Source organism: Ranitomeya variabilis, chromosome 4 (genome assembly GCF_051348905.1).
Source record: "Ranitomeya variabilis isolate aRanVar5 chromosome 4, aRanVar5.hap1, whole genome shotgun sequence".
Classification (NCBI taxonomy): domain Eukaryota; kingdom Metazoa; phylum Chordata; class Amphibia; order Anura; family Dendrobatidae; genus Ranitomeya; species Ranitomeya variabilis.
In genome coordinates, this window is record NC_135235.1 from 35894144 (window position 1) to 35906939 (window position 12796).

Below are 12796 nucleotides of genomic sequence, written 5' to 3' on the forward strand. Positions count from 1 at the left end.
CGTGAGCCTAGTTTTGCATATGGCGAGTTTTGCATGTAGCGAGTTTTGAGTGGTGACTTTTGTGTTTCGACTTTTATGTGGCGAGGTTGGTGTGTGTGTGTGGTGAAATGTGTGCTGAGGGTGGTATATGTGTTCAAGCACGTGGTAGTGTGTGGCGCATTTTGTGTTTGTGTTCATATCCCCGTGTGTGGTGAGTATCCCATGTCGGGGCCCCACCTTAGCAACTGTACGGTATATACTCTTTGTCGCCATCGCTCTCATTCTTTAAGTCCTCATTGTTCACATCTGGCAGCTGTCAATTTTCCTCCAACACTTTTCCCTTCACTTTTTCCCCATTATGTAGATAGGAGCAAAATTGTTTGGTGAATTGGAACGCGCGGGGTTAAAATTTCACCTCACAACATAGCCTATGACGCTCTCGGGGTCCAGACGTGTGACTGTGCAAAATTTTGTGGCTGTAGCTGCGACGGTACAGATGCCAATCCCGGACATACACACATACATACATACACACATTCAGCTTTATATATTAGATATACCTGTATGTAATCTCCTGTATATAGTATATACCTGTGTGTCATCTCACCTATATATAGTATATATCTGTGTGTCATCTCCTGTATATAGTATATACCTGTATGTCATCTCCTCCTATACATAGCATATACCTGTGTCATCTCCTCCTGTATATACTATATACCTGTAGGTAATCTGCTCCTGTATATAGTATATACCTGTGTGTCATCTCCTCCTGTATATAGTATATACCTGTATGTCATCTCCTCCTGTATGTAGTATGTACCTGTATGTCATCTCATCCTCTATATAGTATATACCTGTGTGTCATCTCTCCTGTATATAGTATATACCTGTGTGTCATCTCCTCCTGTATATAGTATATACCTGTATGTCATCTCCTCCTGTATGTAGTATGTACCTGTATGTCATCTCCTCCTCTATATAGTATATACCTGTGTGTCATCTCTCCTGTATATAGTATATATCTGTGTGTCATCTCCTCCTGTATATAGTATATACCTGTGTGTCATCTCCCCTGTAAATAGTATATACCTGTGTGTCATCTCCTGTATATAGTATATAGCTGTATGCCATCTCCTCCTGTATTAGCCCTCGTTCACACGTTATTTGGTCAGTATTTTTACCTCAGTATTTGTAAGCTAAAATGGCAGCCTGATAAATCCCCAGCCAACAGTAAGCCCACCCCCTGGCAGTATATATTAGCTCACACATACACATAATAGACTGGTCATGTGACTGACAGCTGCCGGATTCCTATATGGTACATTTGTTGCTCTTGTAGTTTGTCTGCTTATTAATCAGATTTTTATTTTTGAAGGATACCAGACTTGTGTGTGTTTTAGGGCGAGTTTCGTGTGTCAAGTTGTGTGTGTTGAGTTGCGTGTGGCGACATGCATGTAGGGACTTTTGTGAGATGAGTTTTGTGTGGCGACATGCGTGTAGCAACTTTTTGTGTGTCGAGTTGCATGTGACAGGTTAGTGTAGCAAGTTGTGTGCAGCAAGTTTTGCGCATGGCGAGTTTTGCGCGTGGCGAGTTTTATGTGTGGTGCCTTTTGAGTATGTGCAAGTTTTGTGTGAGGCAACTTTTGCATGTGTTGCAACTTTTGTGCATGTGGCAATTTTTCTGCGTGTGGCAATTTTTCTGCGTGTGCAAGTTTTGCGTGTGGCGAGTTTTGCACGTGTGGCGAGTTTTGCATGTGGAGAGTTTTGCGCGTGGCGAGTTTTGAGCGGCGACTTTTGTGTTTCTACTTTTATGTGGCGAGGTTGGTGTATGTGTGGTGAAATGTGCACTGAGGGTGGTATATGTGTTCGAGCACGTGGTAGTGTGTGGCGCATTTTGTGTGTGTGTTCATATCCCCGTGGTGGTGTGATTATCCCATGTTGGGGCCCCACCTTAGCAACTGTACAGTATATACTCTTTGGTGCCATCGCTGTCATTCTTTAAGTCCCCCTTGTTCACATCTGGCAGCTGTTAATTTGCCTCCAACACTTTTCCTTTCATTTTTTCCCCATTATGTAGATAGGGGCAAAATTGTTTGGTGACTTGGAAAGCGCGGGGTTAAAATTTCACCTCACAATATAGCTTTGACGCTCTCAGGGTCCAGACGTGTGACTGTGCAAAATTTTGTGCCTGTAGCTGCGACGCCTCCAACACTTTTCCTTTCACTTTTTCCCCATTATGTAGATAGGGGCAAAATTGTTTGGTGAATTGGAAAGCGCGGGGTTAAAATTTCACCTCACAACATAGCCTATGACGCTCTCGGGGTCCAGACGTGTGACTGTGCAAAATTTTGTGGCTGTAGCTGCTACGGTTCAGATGCCAATCCCGGACATACATACATACATACATACATACATACACACACACACACATTCAGCTTTATATATTAGATTTATATTTATTTAACATTAATATCTGGTATAAACAATAATTCCTGTACTGATGATATATTTCCGTAAATTACATGTGACTGGTAACGTGATCAGCCCTATGTCGGTGTCAGGCACATCCTGCCCATACCTAGGCCATGTATAACAATTCTTGGAAGCCTACGGCGAGGCAATGCTGTTCACTAACATGAAATTATGTTTTATTGTATCATAGTTAATAATCTATATTTTTATACAGTTTATTGTAATATTTTATTTCACTGAATTTGTATATATTTAGTGCAGCATGCACGAATTTATTGGAATCATGCCATTTACTGTAATAGGGCACATTTTTTGGGGGATCCCATTTTTACCAGCTCAAGGAGCCCCTTGAACTTAAATTGCACTTTTTGCTAAAGTGCTTCATGAGATGGAAACTATGTGAAGATCCTTCCCTGGAACGAGGCCTAGACATTCCATGAATGTGGCAGGTGCCTCATAAAGGATGTCTCGGAATGCAGAAAGAAATCGCTTCGTGCAGAATCCACAAGTACACGACGACGACTGAACGCTCCGTCTCTGCTGACACCGCCGCTTCCACAGCTCATTCGCTGCCGAGATCTAAACAATGGCGTAATTACTTTTTAATAGCGTAAGAAAATACATTCAGATTGAGGAATTTCATCAAATTTCACCAACGACTTCATTGCTCAGCATATTTATACCAGCAAAAATAACCCGGCAGAAGAAGAAGTCATTACTGATTGTTCTATTCCGCCATTGTGGATATAATGTAGAGCAGGTGCCTGTACAGAAGAATAATGGTAGCGGTGCGTGTGCATAGCATCGAGCCCATTCAGCCCCGTTCACTTAAATGCTGCAGTACCAGACACAACCTATAGACAAGAGTGGCGCTGTTTCTGGAATAAAAGGAAACGAAGGACCCAATACATCACTTGCTTTATTTTATTATTTTTTTGTGACTTTTTTTTTTTTTATATTGTGTTATTTGTTGCCAGTTCTTCTACCGATATCTTGACACGAGTTGATGGTTATATTTATTTTTTTTGCAAAATCAAAAATGTTTTTTTTTTGTTTGTTTTTAACCTTTTATGGCGCCTTGTTTTTAGAGCAAAAAAGCCGCATCGTCCTTTAAAATGTCGAAGCTTAGTCTTTACTTGCACTGAAATGTGATGAACAATTTGTGCAAAAATGTAGCAAAATTTTGAAAAGTTGCAAATCATGAATCGGGCTGAAACATCTGTATAAGGAAATCCTTAATCACATTTTCAGGAAGAAAAAAAAAACAGAACCAAAAAAAAAAAAAATAAAGTAAACATAAAAAGGGCTTCAGTCTTTTTGGGAGGCGAGTTGTAATTTGCTGTATTGAGAAATTCATTCTTTGGGGAGAAATTAAGAATAACAGCAAATGTGATTTTTTTTTTCGGGGGGGGGGGAGGGATGAAGAGAGGGGTATCTTTACAGTATTGGGTCCATTGCTTTGATATTTGTGACCTACTAAATTAAATAAGGGTTGAGCTAGTATTGAGGTTCTAATGATATAAATGACCTTTCATGTGGATAGATCATCAATATCAAAGCCGCACCTTCTAGATGTCAGCGTGATTACGGTAATAGCAAATTTACATATTTTTGGTTTCTATACATAAGCTTTGCTATGTTTTATATTTCATTATACCTGACTTTTTATGTCGTGTGGGGTAGAGATAGGCAAGAGTCCGCTCTATTGTGGGTTGCTGTATTATGTCTTTGACTTTTTCATTGTTTTTAAGTATGTTTTGTGGTTCTTTTTGTACAAATAAAGCATGGTTCATTTTTTTACGCTCATCCCTGTGTTAACGGCATGTTTCTTGTTCTTTTAAATTTTGATTTATGACCCGAATCACAAATGACAAACCAAAAAAAAAACCAAGTCAACCGTCTATAAAGGGCCAGAAGTTCCTTGGGTCGTGACACCGTAACTTGTGCATAGAAATCCTACTGACTCTCATCGACTCTAAATGTAAGTATCAGCTCTTCAATCAGTAAGTTTCCGAGATCTGTTACAGAATTGCAGCGTTTCCTGGGTTCATAAACAAAAGCTGCCGCCGCTCATTATTCCATTATTACCCGGGCCACACACATTATCCTTAGATGAGAAGATCATTAGCACGAGAGTAAATATATTTTCTTTCGTTAGCTAATTGCCGTAATTGAGGCTCGGTAAACCTACCATTTATTTTGGTAACTGGGGACTTGGCATCAAACTGTGAAATCTTTGTTATAAAATCTTCTGGCAATCGCTCCTTAAAAATAAGAAAGAGAAAACACAATTTGTAACAAGCTCCAGAACAGACACAGGATCATTCAGATTGTTACTGAGAGTGAGGGTAATGGTTTGTAGACTTTTGCAACCCATTTTATTGCTCAAATGTAGCTGTGATAAAAAAAAATAAGGCAATTTTGCAAATTGCCCTGCTTAATTTTTTTCTACCGTTTTGTATATCCAGCTCCTATGCAGATTTATGTGTTTCCATAGTAACAGACTACAAACATACTCTGTGTAGTCTCATTCTTAAATGATATTCGTATCCATCTGTCAATCATTTGTCTTAATATCTCACAGTAAATGTGTCAGCTGAATGTAAGGGACGGATGGAGAAGTATGTTTGTGAATTATAGCCTTGATGACACATAGGTCAACATAGGAGCTGTAAACAAAAAACGGCAAGAGATTATAATCTGGATTATTTTAAAAGTTAAAGGTGGCCTATAATTTTATACAATTCCACATGTCAGATGTTTCATTAAATATCAGGCGCTGAAACTCTCAGTTAACGTTACGCCCCTCTGTTATTTTTGGCTATGTTCACCTCCGAGCAGTGAACAGATTCATAGAAAGTCTGTAACACATAAATACAATTACTATTCAGCAGTCTGAGAATTCTCGCTGACAACAAATGTAGGGAATGTGATGGAGGAGTCCATATTGGCTGTCACTCAGCTTTCCTAAACACAGATATAACTATAGCATTTTAAGGTCAGGAAGAACCCAATGGGTAGAGACAACATTAGCCAACACCATAGTGACAGGACTAGTCAGCATAAGAGAGCACTGGTCAGCATCACAGAGACAGCACTAGTCAGCATCATAGAGACAGCACTAGTCAGTATCACAGAGACAGCACTAGTCAGCATCATAGAGACAGCACTAGTCAGCATCACAGAGACAGCACTAGTCAGCATCACAGAGACAGCACTAGTCAGCATCACAGAGACAGCACTAGTCAGCATCATAGAGACAGCACTAGTCAGCATCACAGAGACAGCACTAGTCAGCATCACAGAGACAGCACTAGTCAGCATCACAGAGACAGCACTAGTCAGCATCACAGAGACAGCACTAGTCCGCATCACAGAGACAGCACTAGTCAGCATCAGAGACAGCACTAGTCAGCATAAGAGAGCACTAGTCAGCATCAGAGACAGCACTAGTCAGCATCATAGAGACAGCACTAGTCGGCATCACAGAGACAGTACTAGTCAGCATCACAGAGACAGCACTAGTCAGCATCACAGAGACAGCACTAGTCAGCATCACAGAGACAGCACTAGTCAGCATCACAGAGACAGCACTAGTCAGCATCACAGAGACAGCACTAGTCCGCATCACAGAGACAGCACTAGTCAGCATCAGAGACAGCACTAGTCAGCATAAGAGAGCACTAGTCAGCATCACAGAGACAGCACTAGTCAGCATCATAGAGACAGCACTAGTTGGCATCACAAAGACAGCACTAGTCGGCATCACAGAGACAGCACTAGTCAGCATCACAGAGACAGCACTAGTCAGCATCACAGAGACAGCACTAGTCAGCATCACAGAGACAGCACTAGTCAGCATCACAGAGACAGCACTAGTCGGCATCACAGAGACAGTACTAGTCGGCATCATACAGATAGCACTAGTCAGCATCACAGAGACAGCACTAGTTAGCATCACAGAGACAGTACTAGTCGGCATCATACAGATAGCACTAGCCAGCATAAGAGACAGAACTAGTTAGCATCACAGAGACAGTACTAGTCAGCATAAGGGAGCACTAGTCAGCATCATAGACAGTACTAATCAGCATGACAGAGACAGCACTAGCATAAGAGAGATAACACTATTCAACATCATACAGCAGGACTTGTCAGCATCATACAGACATCTCTCTCTCTCTGTACCCCAGATGGATAGGACAAACCCGTATGACGGTGGCTTGAGGCTTTTTACAGGGACTATCATGCCCCGGCCTCTCATGGGTGCCACCTTGCCTCCTGGGTGTGGGGCGGATCAGTAGCGTGAAATTAGCTGTCCTGCCGGTCTCTGGAGCAAGGCATAAAGGACTATTGCTCCCTCGGTGTTCCGGCCACCGGGATCCTGTGCCTCAGAAGGAGGCAGCCTGTGCAGGGCAGAACTCCTTCTGGTATCCACTCCTTTGCTATGACTTCTTTTCTCACCCTCTCTACAATACAGTTCGCTTTTGTGTCCGTTCTTAGGAACTGCCGCACGTGGGGCAGGCGCAGCTCCGAGTCCTTCTGTCTGGATCACTGACAGGCTCCCACCCCTGTCAGGGACCAACTACCTGAGCAAAGCTCAGCCAGCAACTGCCTAGCTTCCTCTCCAGGCCACCAGTTTTACTAGTGTGAAGAGTGCCCTAATAAATAGGAGCATAGCTCCCCCTGGTGGACTGGAGTATGAAATGTGTTGTATGTTTGTGATACCTGGTAAAGAGATCTCCTTTATCGCCTCCAAACGTAACATCACTCCCCCCTAGAGGAGAATGATATTACTGCAGCGACCAGGACCCTGGGGCGCTGCATCAGCATCACAGAGACAGCACTAGTCATCATAAGAGAGACCGCACTAGTCAGCATCACAGAGACAGCACTAGTCCGCATCATAGAGACAGCACTAGTCAACATAAGAGAGCACTAGTTAGCATCACAGAGACAGCACTAGTCGGCATCACAGAGACAGCAGTAGTCAGCATCATAGAGACAGCACTAGTCAGCATCATAGAGATGGCACTAGTCAGCATCAGAGACAGCACTAGTCAGCATCATAGAGATGGCACTAGTCAGCATCAGAGACAGCACTAGTCAGCATCATACAGGCATTACTAGTCAGCATCACAGACACAGCACTAGTGGGCATCACAGAGACAGCACTAGTCAGCATCACAGAGACAGCACTAGTCAGCATCATAGAGACAGCACTAGTCAACATAAGAGAGCACTAGTAAGCATCACAGAGACAGTTCTAGTCAGCATCACAGAGACAACACTAGTCAGCAACATAGAGACAGTACTAGTCAGCATCCGAGGCAGCACTAGTCAGCATCATACAGACAGCACTTTTCGGTATCATACAGGCAGCACTAGTCAGCATCACAAAGACGGTGCTAGTCAGCATCATACAGGCATCACTAGTCAGCATCACAGAGATGGCACTAGTCAGCATCATACAGACAGCACTAGTAAGACTAATAAAGACAGCACTAGTCAGCTGTATAGAGACGGCAGTAGTCTTTTTGCTGCCGTTCTTGAAGACTTGTGCTGCCATTTATCCCTGCGCTTGTGTGCAAGGAGACGTTTATGGCAGATGCCATCCTGATTGTTCATTAGATGAGGAATCTAACATCATTATCTCGCTGCTCGGAGCATTAGGAGCCGCTTGTGCCGATCCCAGGAGTCAGATCTGCTGGTGTAATTCTGTTCCGCCATAACTGTGATTAAATAAAATGCCGCTTACAAAATAACTACAATATCGCTACCACAGACATATCGAAAACCGGAATCCAGTGCAAACAGACTAACAGACTCCTCAACCTTCGTCTTATGGCCTGACTGGGCACAAAAGGGTGTACGTCAAGGACAAGTCATCGATGTGGGGTCTGTAGGATCTGACATTTGGGACCCCTGTGAACACCGGGAATAAATGGGCAGAGGTGCCTAAACCATGGCCGGGTCACTGCAGTACATAAGTGGGAGATTGTGGAAGGGTTCTAGAGAGGAATACCACCACCAGCCCCTTCCGCCCTGGTTGGCACTATAATGGGGGAGAGACTGATCCGTGCTATGGGCCACCTCTGCCCCGCTGTGTATGGCATTGGACAATAGCACTGGATTTTAGCCCTATATTGCAGTGTTCACTGTCATTTTTAGAAACATTATCAATCAGGCGTTAATGGGATTCTGGACGGCTGAACTGTAATTGAAATGTATATAAAATGTACTTATAATGCAAGAAAACCTCTAGGCGACAATTAAAAATGGAAATGCAAAATCTGCTTCCGTCACATTTCCTATAAGATGAGTCCTGTATTTGGTTCTACGCTCACTTTTCTGTTTCTGGTCTTGTTCATTGGAATCTGTCAACTCTTTTCTGCCTTTAAACCAATATCAGTGCCAGGAAAGGTACTTTAGAAAAAAGTGAGAATTCACAGTTACCCCAGATGTCCTGTGGGTGGTCTGGGGCCTGGCAAGTGCCTAAAGGGTTATTCCCATCTTCACAGATGGACATTGTTGGATAGTTCGTTTAAAAACGAGCACTTTTGCAATTTGCTGCTTATTAAAATTTGCAGCCATTCTTGAGATATTAACACTTTGCTTTTGTTTACAGCTTGTTACTTAGGAGACCGACCACCGCTGCTGTCTAGCTTATAAGGACTGCGCTGAGGCTGGACAAAGATTAGGAGGTAACAGCGTGCTCCAGCGATCCTGACAGCTTCAAAATAGAGTTTACAAGCTCAAAGGAAAAGAGCTTGTAAGCACTGCGCATGTTCTGTATATTTTTGTTTATTTTGTTTTACCTATGTTTATTATGCTCCGTGGTCTGGAAAGACATCAGATCATAATAATGCACATTCTCCATTGACTAAATTTGAAGAGCGAATCTGTTAATCATGAACAATTGTGTGTTGCCGAGAAATTGCCAGGCTGGGGACCTTCATCATGTTTGTGGCACTGTATTACGTGGACACTGTCATCGAGAGCCAGTGCAGCAGCAGAGCGCCATCAATCCTACGATTAAACCCTTGAGTGTCGTGACAAAGGCGTTGTTACTATAGAGGCTGACTGCAGTGCCCCAGAGTCCTGGTCGTTGCAGTACTGTGGCTCCGCCACTATGGGGAGCTATGGTGCGTCCGATGGCACTGAAGGAGTTCATCTAATCAGGTATCACAGACACCAATACATTTCACAGCCGGGCCTCCGGGGGGAGCTAAGGGTGCTATTCATTAGGCCACTCCCCACCATAGTGGGTAAACTGGGGGTCAGGCAGGAAGTTAGATCAGAAAGCTGACTGGGTTGGAACCAGGCAACACCTTGTGGCAGAGGGTGTTGTAGGGGAAGATACAGTAGGGTCTCTGTCAGGGGTGGGATCCTGACAGAGGCTTGGCAACGAGAACGAACGTAACGGGACCGTGCCTGCTCCGGGTAGCGGCGGTGCCCAAGGAAGGATTAGAAGCGAGATAGATTGTGCTGAGTGAGAAACGGGATCACGCAAAGGAGAAATACCAGTAGGAGTCGTGCTGTAAGACCGAAGCAACATCCTACTGAGGCGCAATACCGGTGGCCGGAACGCCGAGGGAGTAGAACAACATTCAGCTTCAAGCAATACTCCAAACAGCGGCAGGACAGTCAGTCTCAGGCGGGCTGTCTAACTCAAATCACCTATGAAGTCTTGGGAGGCAATTGTGGGAGAGGGGCGTCTCTAGGGTCCCGGAAGAACTCCAGGCCTACCCGTCAAACGGGTGCCGTTCCTACCCGAACCTCAGGGAGGGACGGAGGATTAGCAGAACATCATCTAGTCGAGTTGTGAGGGAACATCATAAACAGACACAACAGTTGTGCGGTACTTTCCGTAAGCACAGCAGGGAAGGACTACAACACATAGCGCTAGGGGGAAGGCACAGATTTCCTCCTGTGAAGAGAACTCTGGAAGTGTCATTGGACTGGCCGGACTTGCGCAGCCTGGTGAGCCGTATTCTGGATTGAGGACCCAGAGATCTTCAGTAAAGAGGTAAAGAGACTGCAACCTGGTGTCCTCATTATTTATCGCGACCTGCACCCCACAACTGCACCGTTACAACACCACTTATTGCACCGGACGTCCCCCACTGACAGACAGGGCCACGGGCCGGGTCTAGCCACCGTGACAACCCCAGGACTGAGATCCCAGAGGCCCGGCTCCGGGTACCCCTCGGCCCTGCGGCGGTGTGGGGGCGCTCCAACTTGGCGTCACGAACAGGATCTACTTAAGCCTGAAGAATCAGGTCATGTGTGCCTTGGAACTGTGATTTACTGTGCTTGGACTGTAGTTTATTGCAAAGACTGTGTGCTGCGCCACTTGCCGCCAAAACCGCCGCCATTGCAGCGCTGAGGAGAGGCGCAGGAGAAGAAGAGGGGCGTGGAGTGGGCGTAGACAAGCTAGAGAGCGCGAAGGGCAATGGCCGCCCAGTCTAAACATTTCCTGGTCCTGAGGACGTGTCCGTCAACGGCCGAGGTCCGCCTCCTGATCCTGTTTGGAGGGTGGAGACCATGGAGACGGGGCCGCCCACGAAAGAGACCGCGGGAAGAAGACATTGGAGGAAAGGCAAAGATGGCGACACCAGGAGCACCGCGTGGGGCTCACCCGATCCGGCCTGAGGCTGCACAACCTGACACAGCCCCAGAAGCGCCAACGCTGCGGGGTCTGACCCTCACGGAACCACCGATGGGCCGACCCCCTTTTCCGCTGGCTGAGGAGTGTGTGGCTGCAGCCGAGGCCCGACAGCTAGCCCGCCGGCTGAAGGCTGATGCCCGCGTGCTTACTCGGCTGGGCCAGCCCACGGAGGTCCGGTTGTCCCCAGTGTCCCCTGTTCCCTCCCACCTGGCCGCGGCTGGAGGTACGTTACAGACGCCGGACCTGAAGATCATGCCGGACGCCGAACATTTACGGCGTCTGATGGCAGCGTGGCGGAGCCAGCCCCAGCCTGCAGCGCCGATTGACTTGGTCAGAGCTCCAGAGATCCCGCCGTCACACTGGGGTGTGGTAGTGTCTTTTAACTCCCGGCACGGAAGAGGAGTTATCCAGGAGATTGGAGAGCCGCTGCAGGTCCGTGTCGATCGGGGGGAGGTGGAGCCCTGCAGCATGAGGTTTGCTCGTGATCTGGAGCCGGGCGACGCTGTGACCTACACGAGGTGGAGGAGGGAAGCTGGTGAGACGGGCTGGATAGCCCGAGGCATACAGCGATGCATTGCCCTCCAGGCTGCTGCCGGAACACCGGAAGAAGAAGATCCCGTGAAGGAGGCAGCAGAGCCCGGCCCTGCGGAACCTCGAGAAGCCCGGCCTCGCCGTGCCCCGGAGGGACGTGTGCACCTGCCAGTGAGAAGGGCCTCCCGGCGAGGGATCTTATCGCTGCTGGGACCGGAACCGCGTCCTGGCTCACCAGTGCGATCCGTTGGCCTGGTGAGGCCAGATCGGAGACCATCCGGTTCCACAAAGAACGAGTAAGCATAATTGCTTTATTAATATGTATATAGTTTTTAACTGGTTGTTTCCTGCTTGGCTGCTAAACCCGCTCAGGGTAAACTCTTAAAGGGATCCCTTTGTTGACCCGGGATCCCTATTGTTTTTGATTGTTTTCTATTTTTCTACGTTATTTAAAAGAACTGCTGAAATCATGAACAGTGCATGATCCGAACTTCTTGTACATAGTTTGCACCTTATTAAAGGCGCTCCCTACTGGTTTTACTTAAAGAAGGACTCTTTGCGAAGATACCGCACTGGAACCTTTGCTGAGTATGGACTGGTAGCTTGAGAAAATACGCTACCTCACAGAGACTCGGTCCTCTCTTAAAGGGGATGTTCATTTGCCGCATTTCAATAGAAATATTGCTTAAGACAAGTAGCAATAATGTTGATGAGAGAAAAGTGATGATAATGTTGTACGAGAAAGTTATATGTGTTTAATTAGTTAAATGTGAAGAAATACTGATGATGTGCTCTGAGAAGTAAAAAGGTGAAAGGTAGAAGAAGGATGCAGTGGACCCGTAGGGATAGACGTGGAGTCCAGCATGCATGATAGAAAGAAAGATAATGAGAAGGCTTAATGTGCAGAAGAAAATGCTTGATAATGTTGATAGATAGTTAGGATAGAAGGTAAACCCTGAGTCCTCATAGGAGTCATGTAGAGATGGCTCAGTGCTCTTAAACTGAAAGTAATGTTATGTTCTATACTGTGTATAGTAGTTGAAAAGGCAGTAGGCCCTGGCTGAACGGGGCGGTCCTGTAACAGAAAGGAGAGGCAGTAGGTCTGGTGCCGATAGGACAGGCGGTCCTGCAGATTTAAAG

At 45.8% G+C, this 12796-nt stretch overlaps 1 protein-coding gene and 1 long non-coding RNA gene across 3 annotated transcripts in view; one reads left to right on the forward strand and one right to left on the reverse strand.

The window, feature by feature from the left end:
- The window catches only part of PYROXD2 (pyridine nucleotide-disulphide oxidoreductase domain 2), an 85698-nt gene that overhangs the window by 23831 nt on the left and 49071 nt on the right, over positions 1-12796 (reverse strand). For both annotated transcript variants that reach the window (XM_077257043.1, XM_077257044.1), the window contains one exon: positions 4646-4718. In XM_077257043.1, the coding sequence (XP_077113158.1) occupies positions 4646-4718 (73 nt within the window). The remainder of the gene's footprint in view (positions 1-4645; positions 4719-12796) is intronic.
- Positions 2987-12796, forward strand: part of LOC143768360 (uncharacterized) — a 50169-nt gene continuing 40359 nt past the window's right edge. The window contains exons 1-3 of the long non-coding RNA XR_013213823.1: positions 2987-3064; positions 4347-4435; positions 9083-9158. This is a non-coding gene — a long non-coding RNA (uncharacterized LOC143768360). The remainder of the gene's footprint in view (positions 3065-4346; positions 4436-9082; positions 9159-12796) is intronic.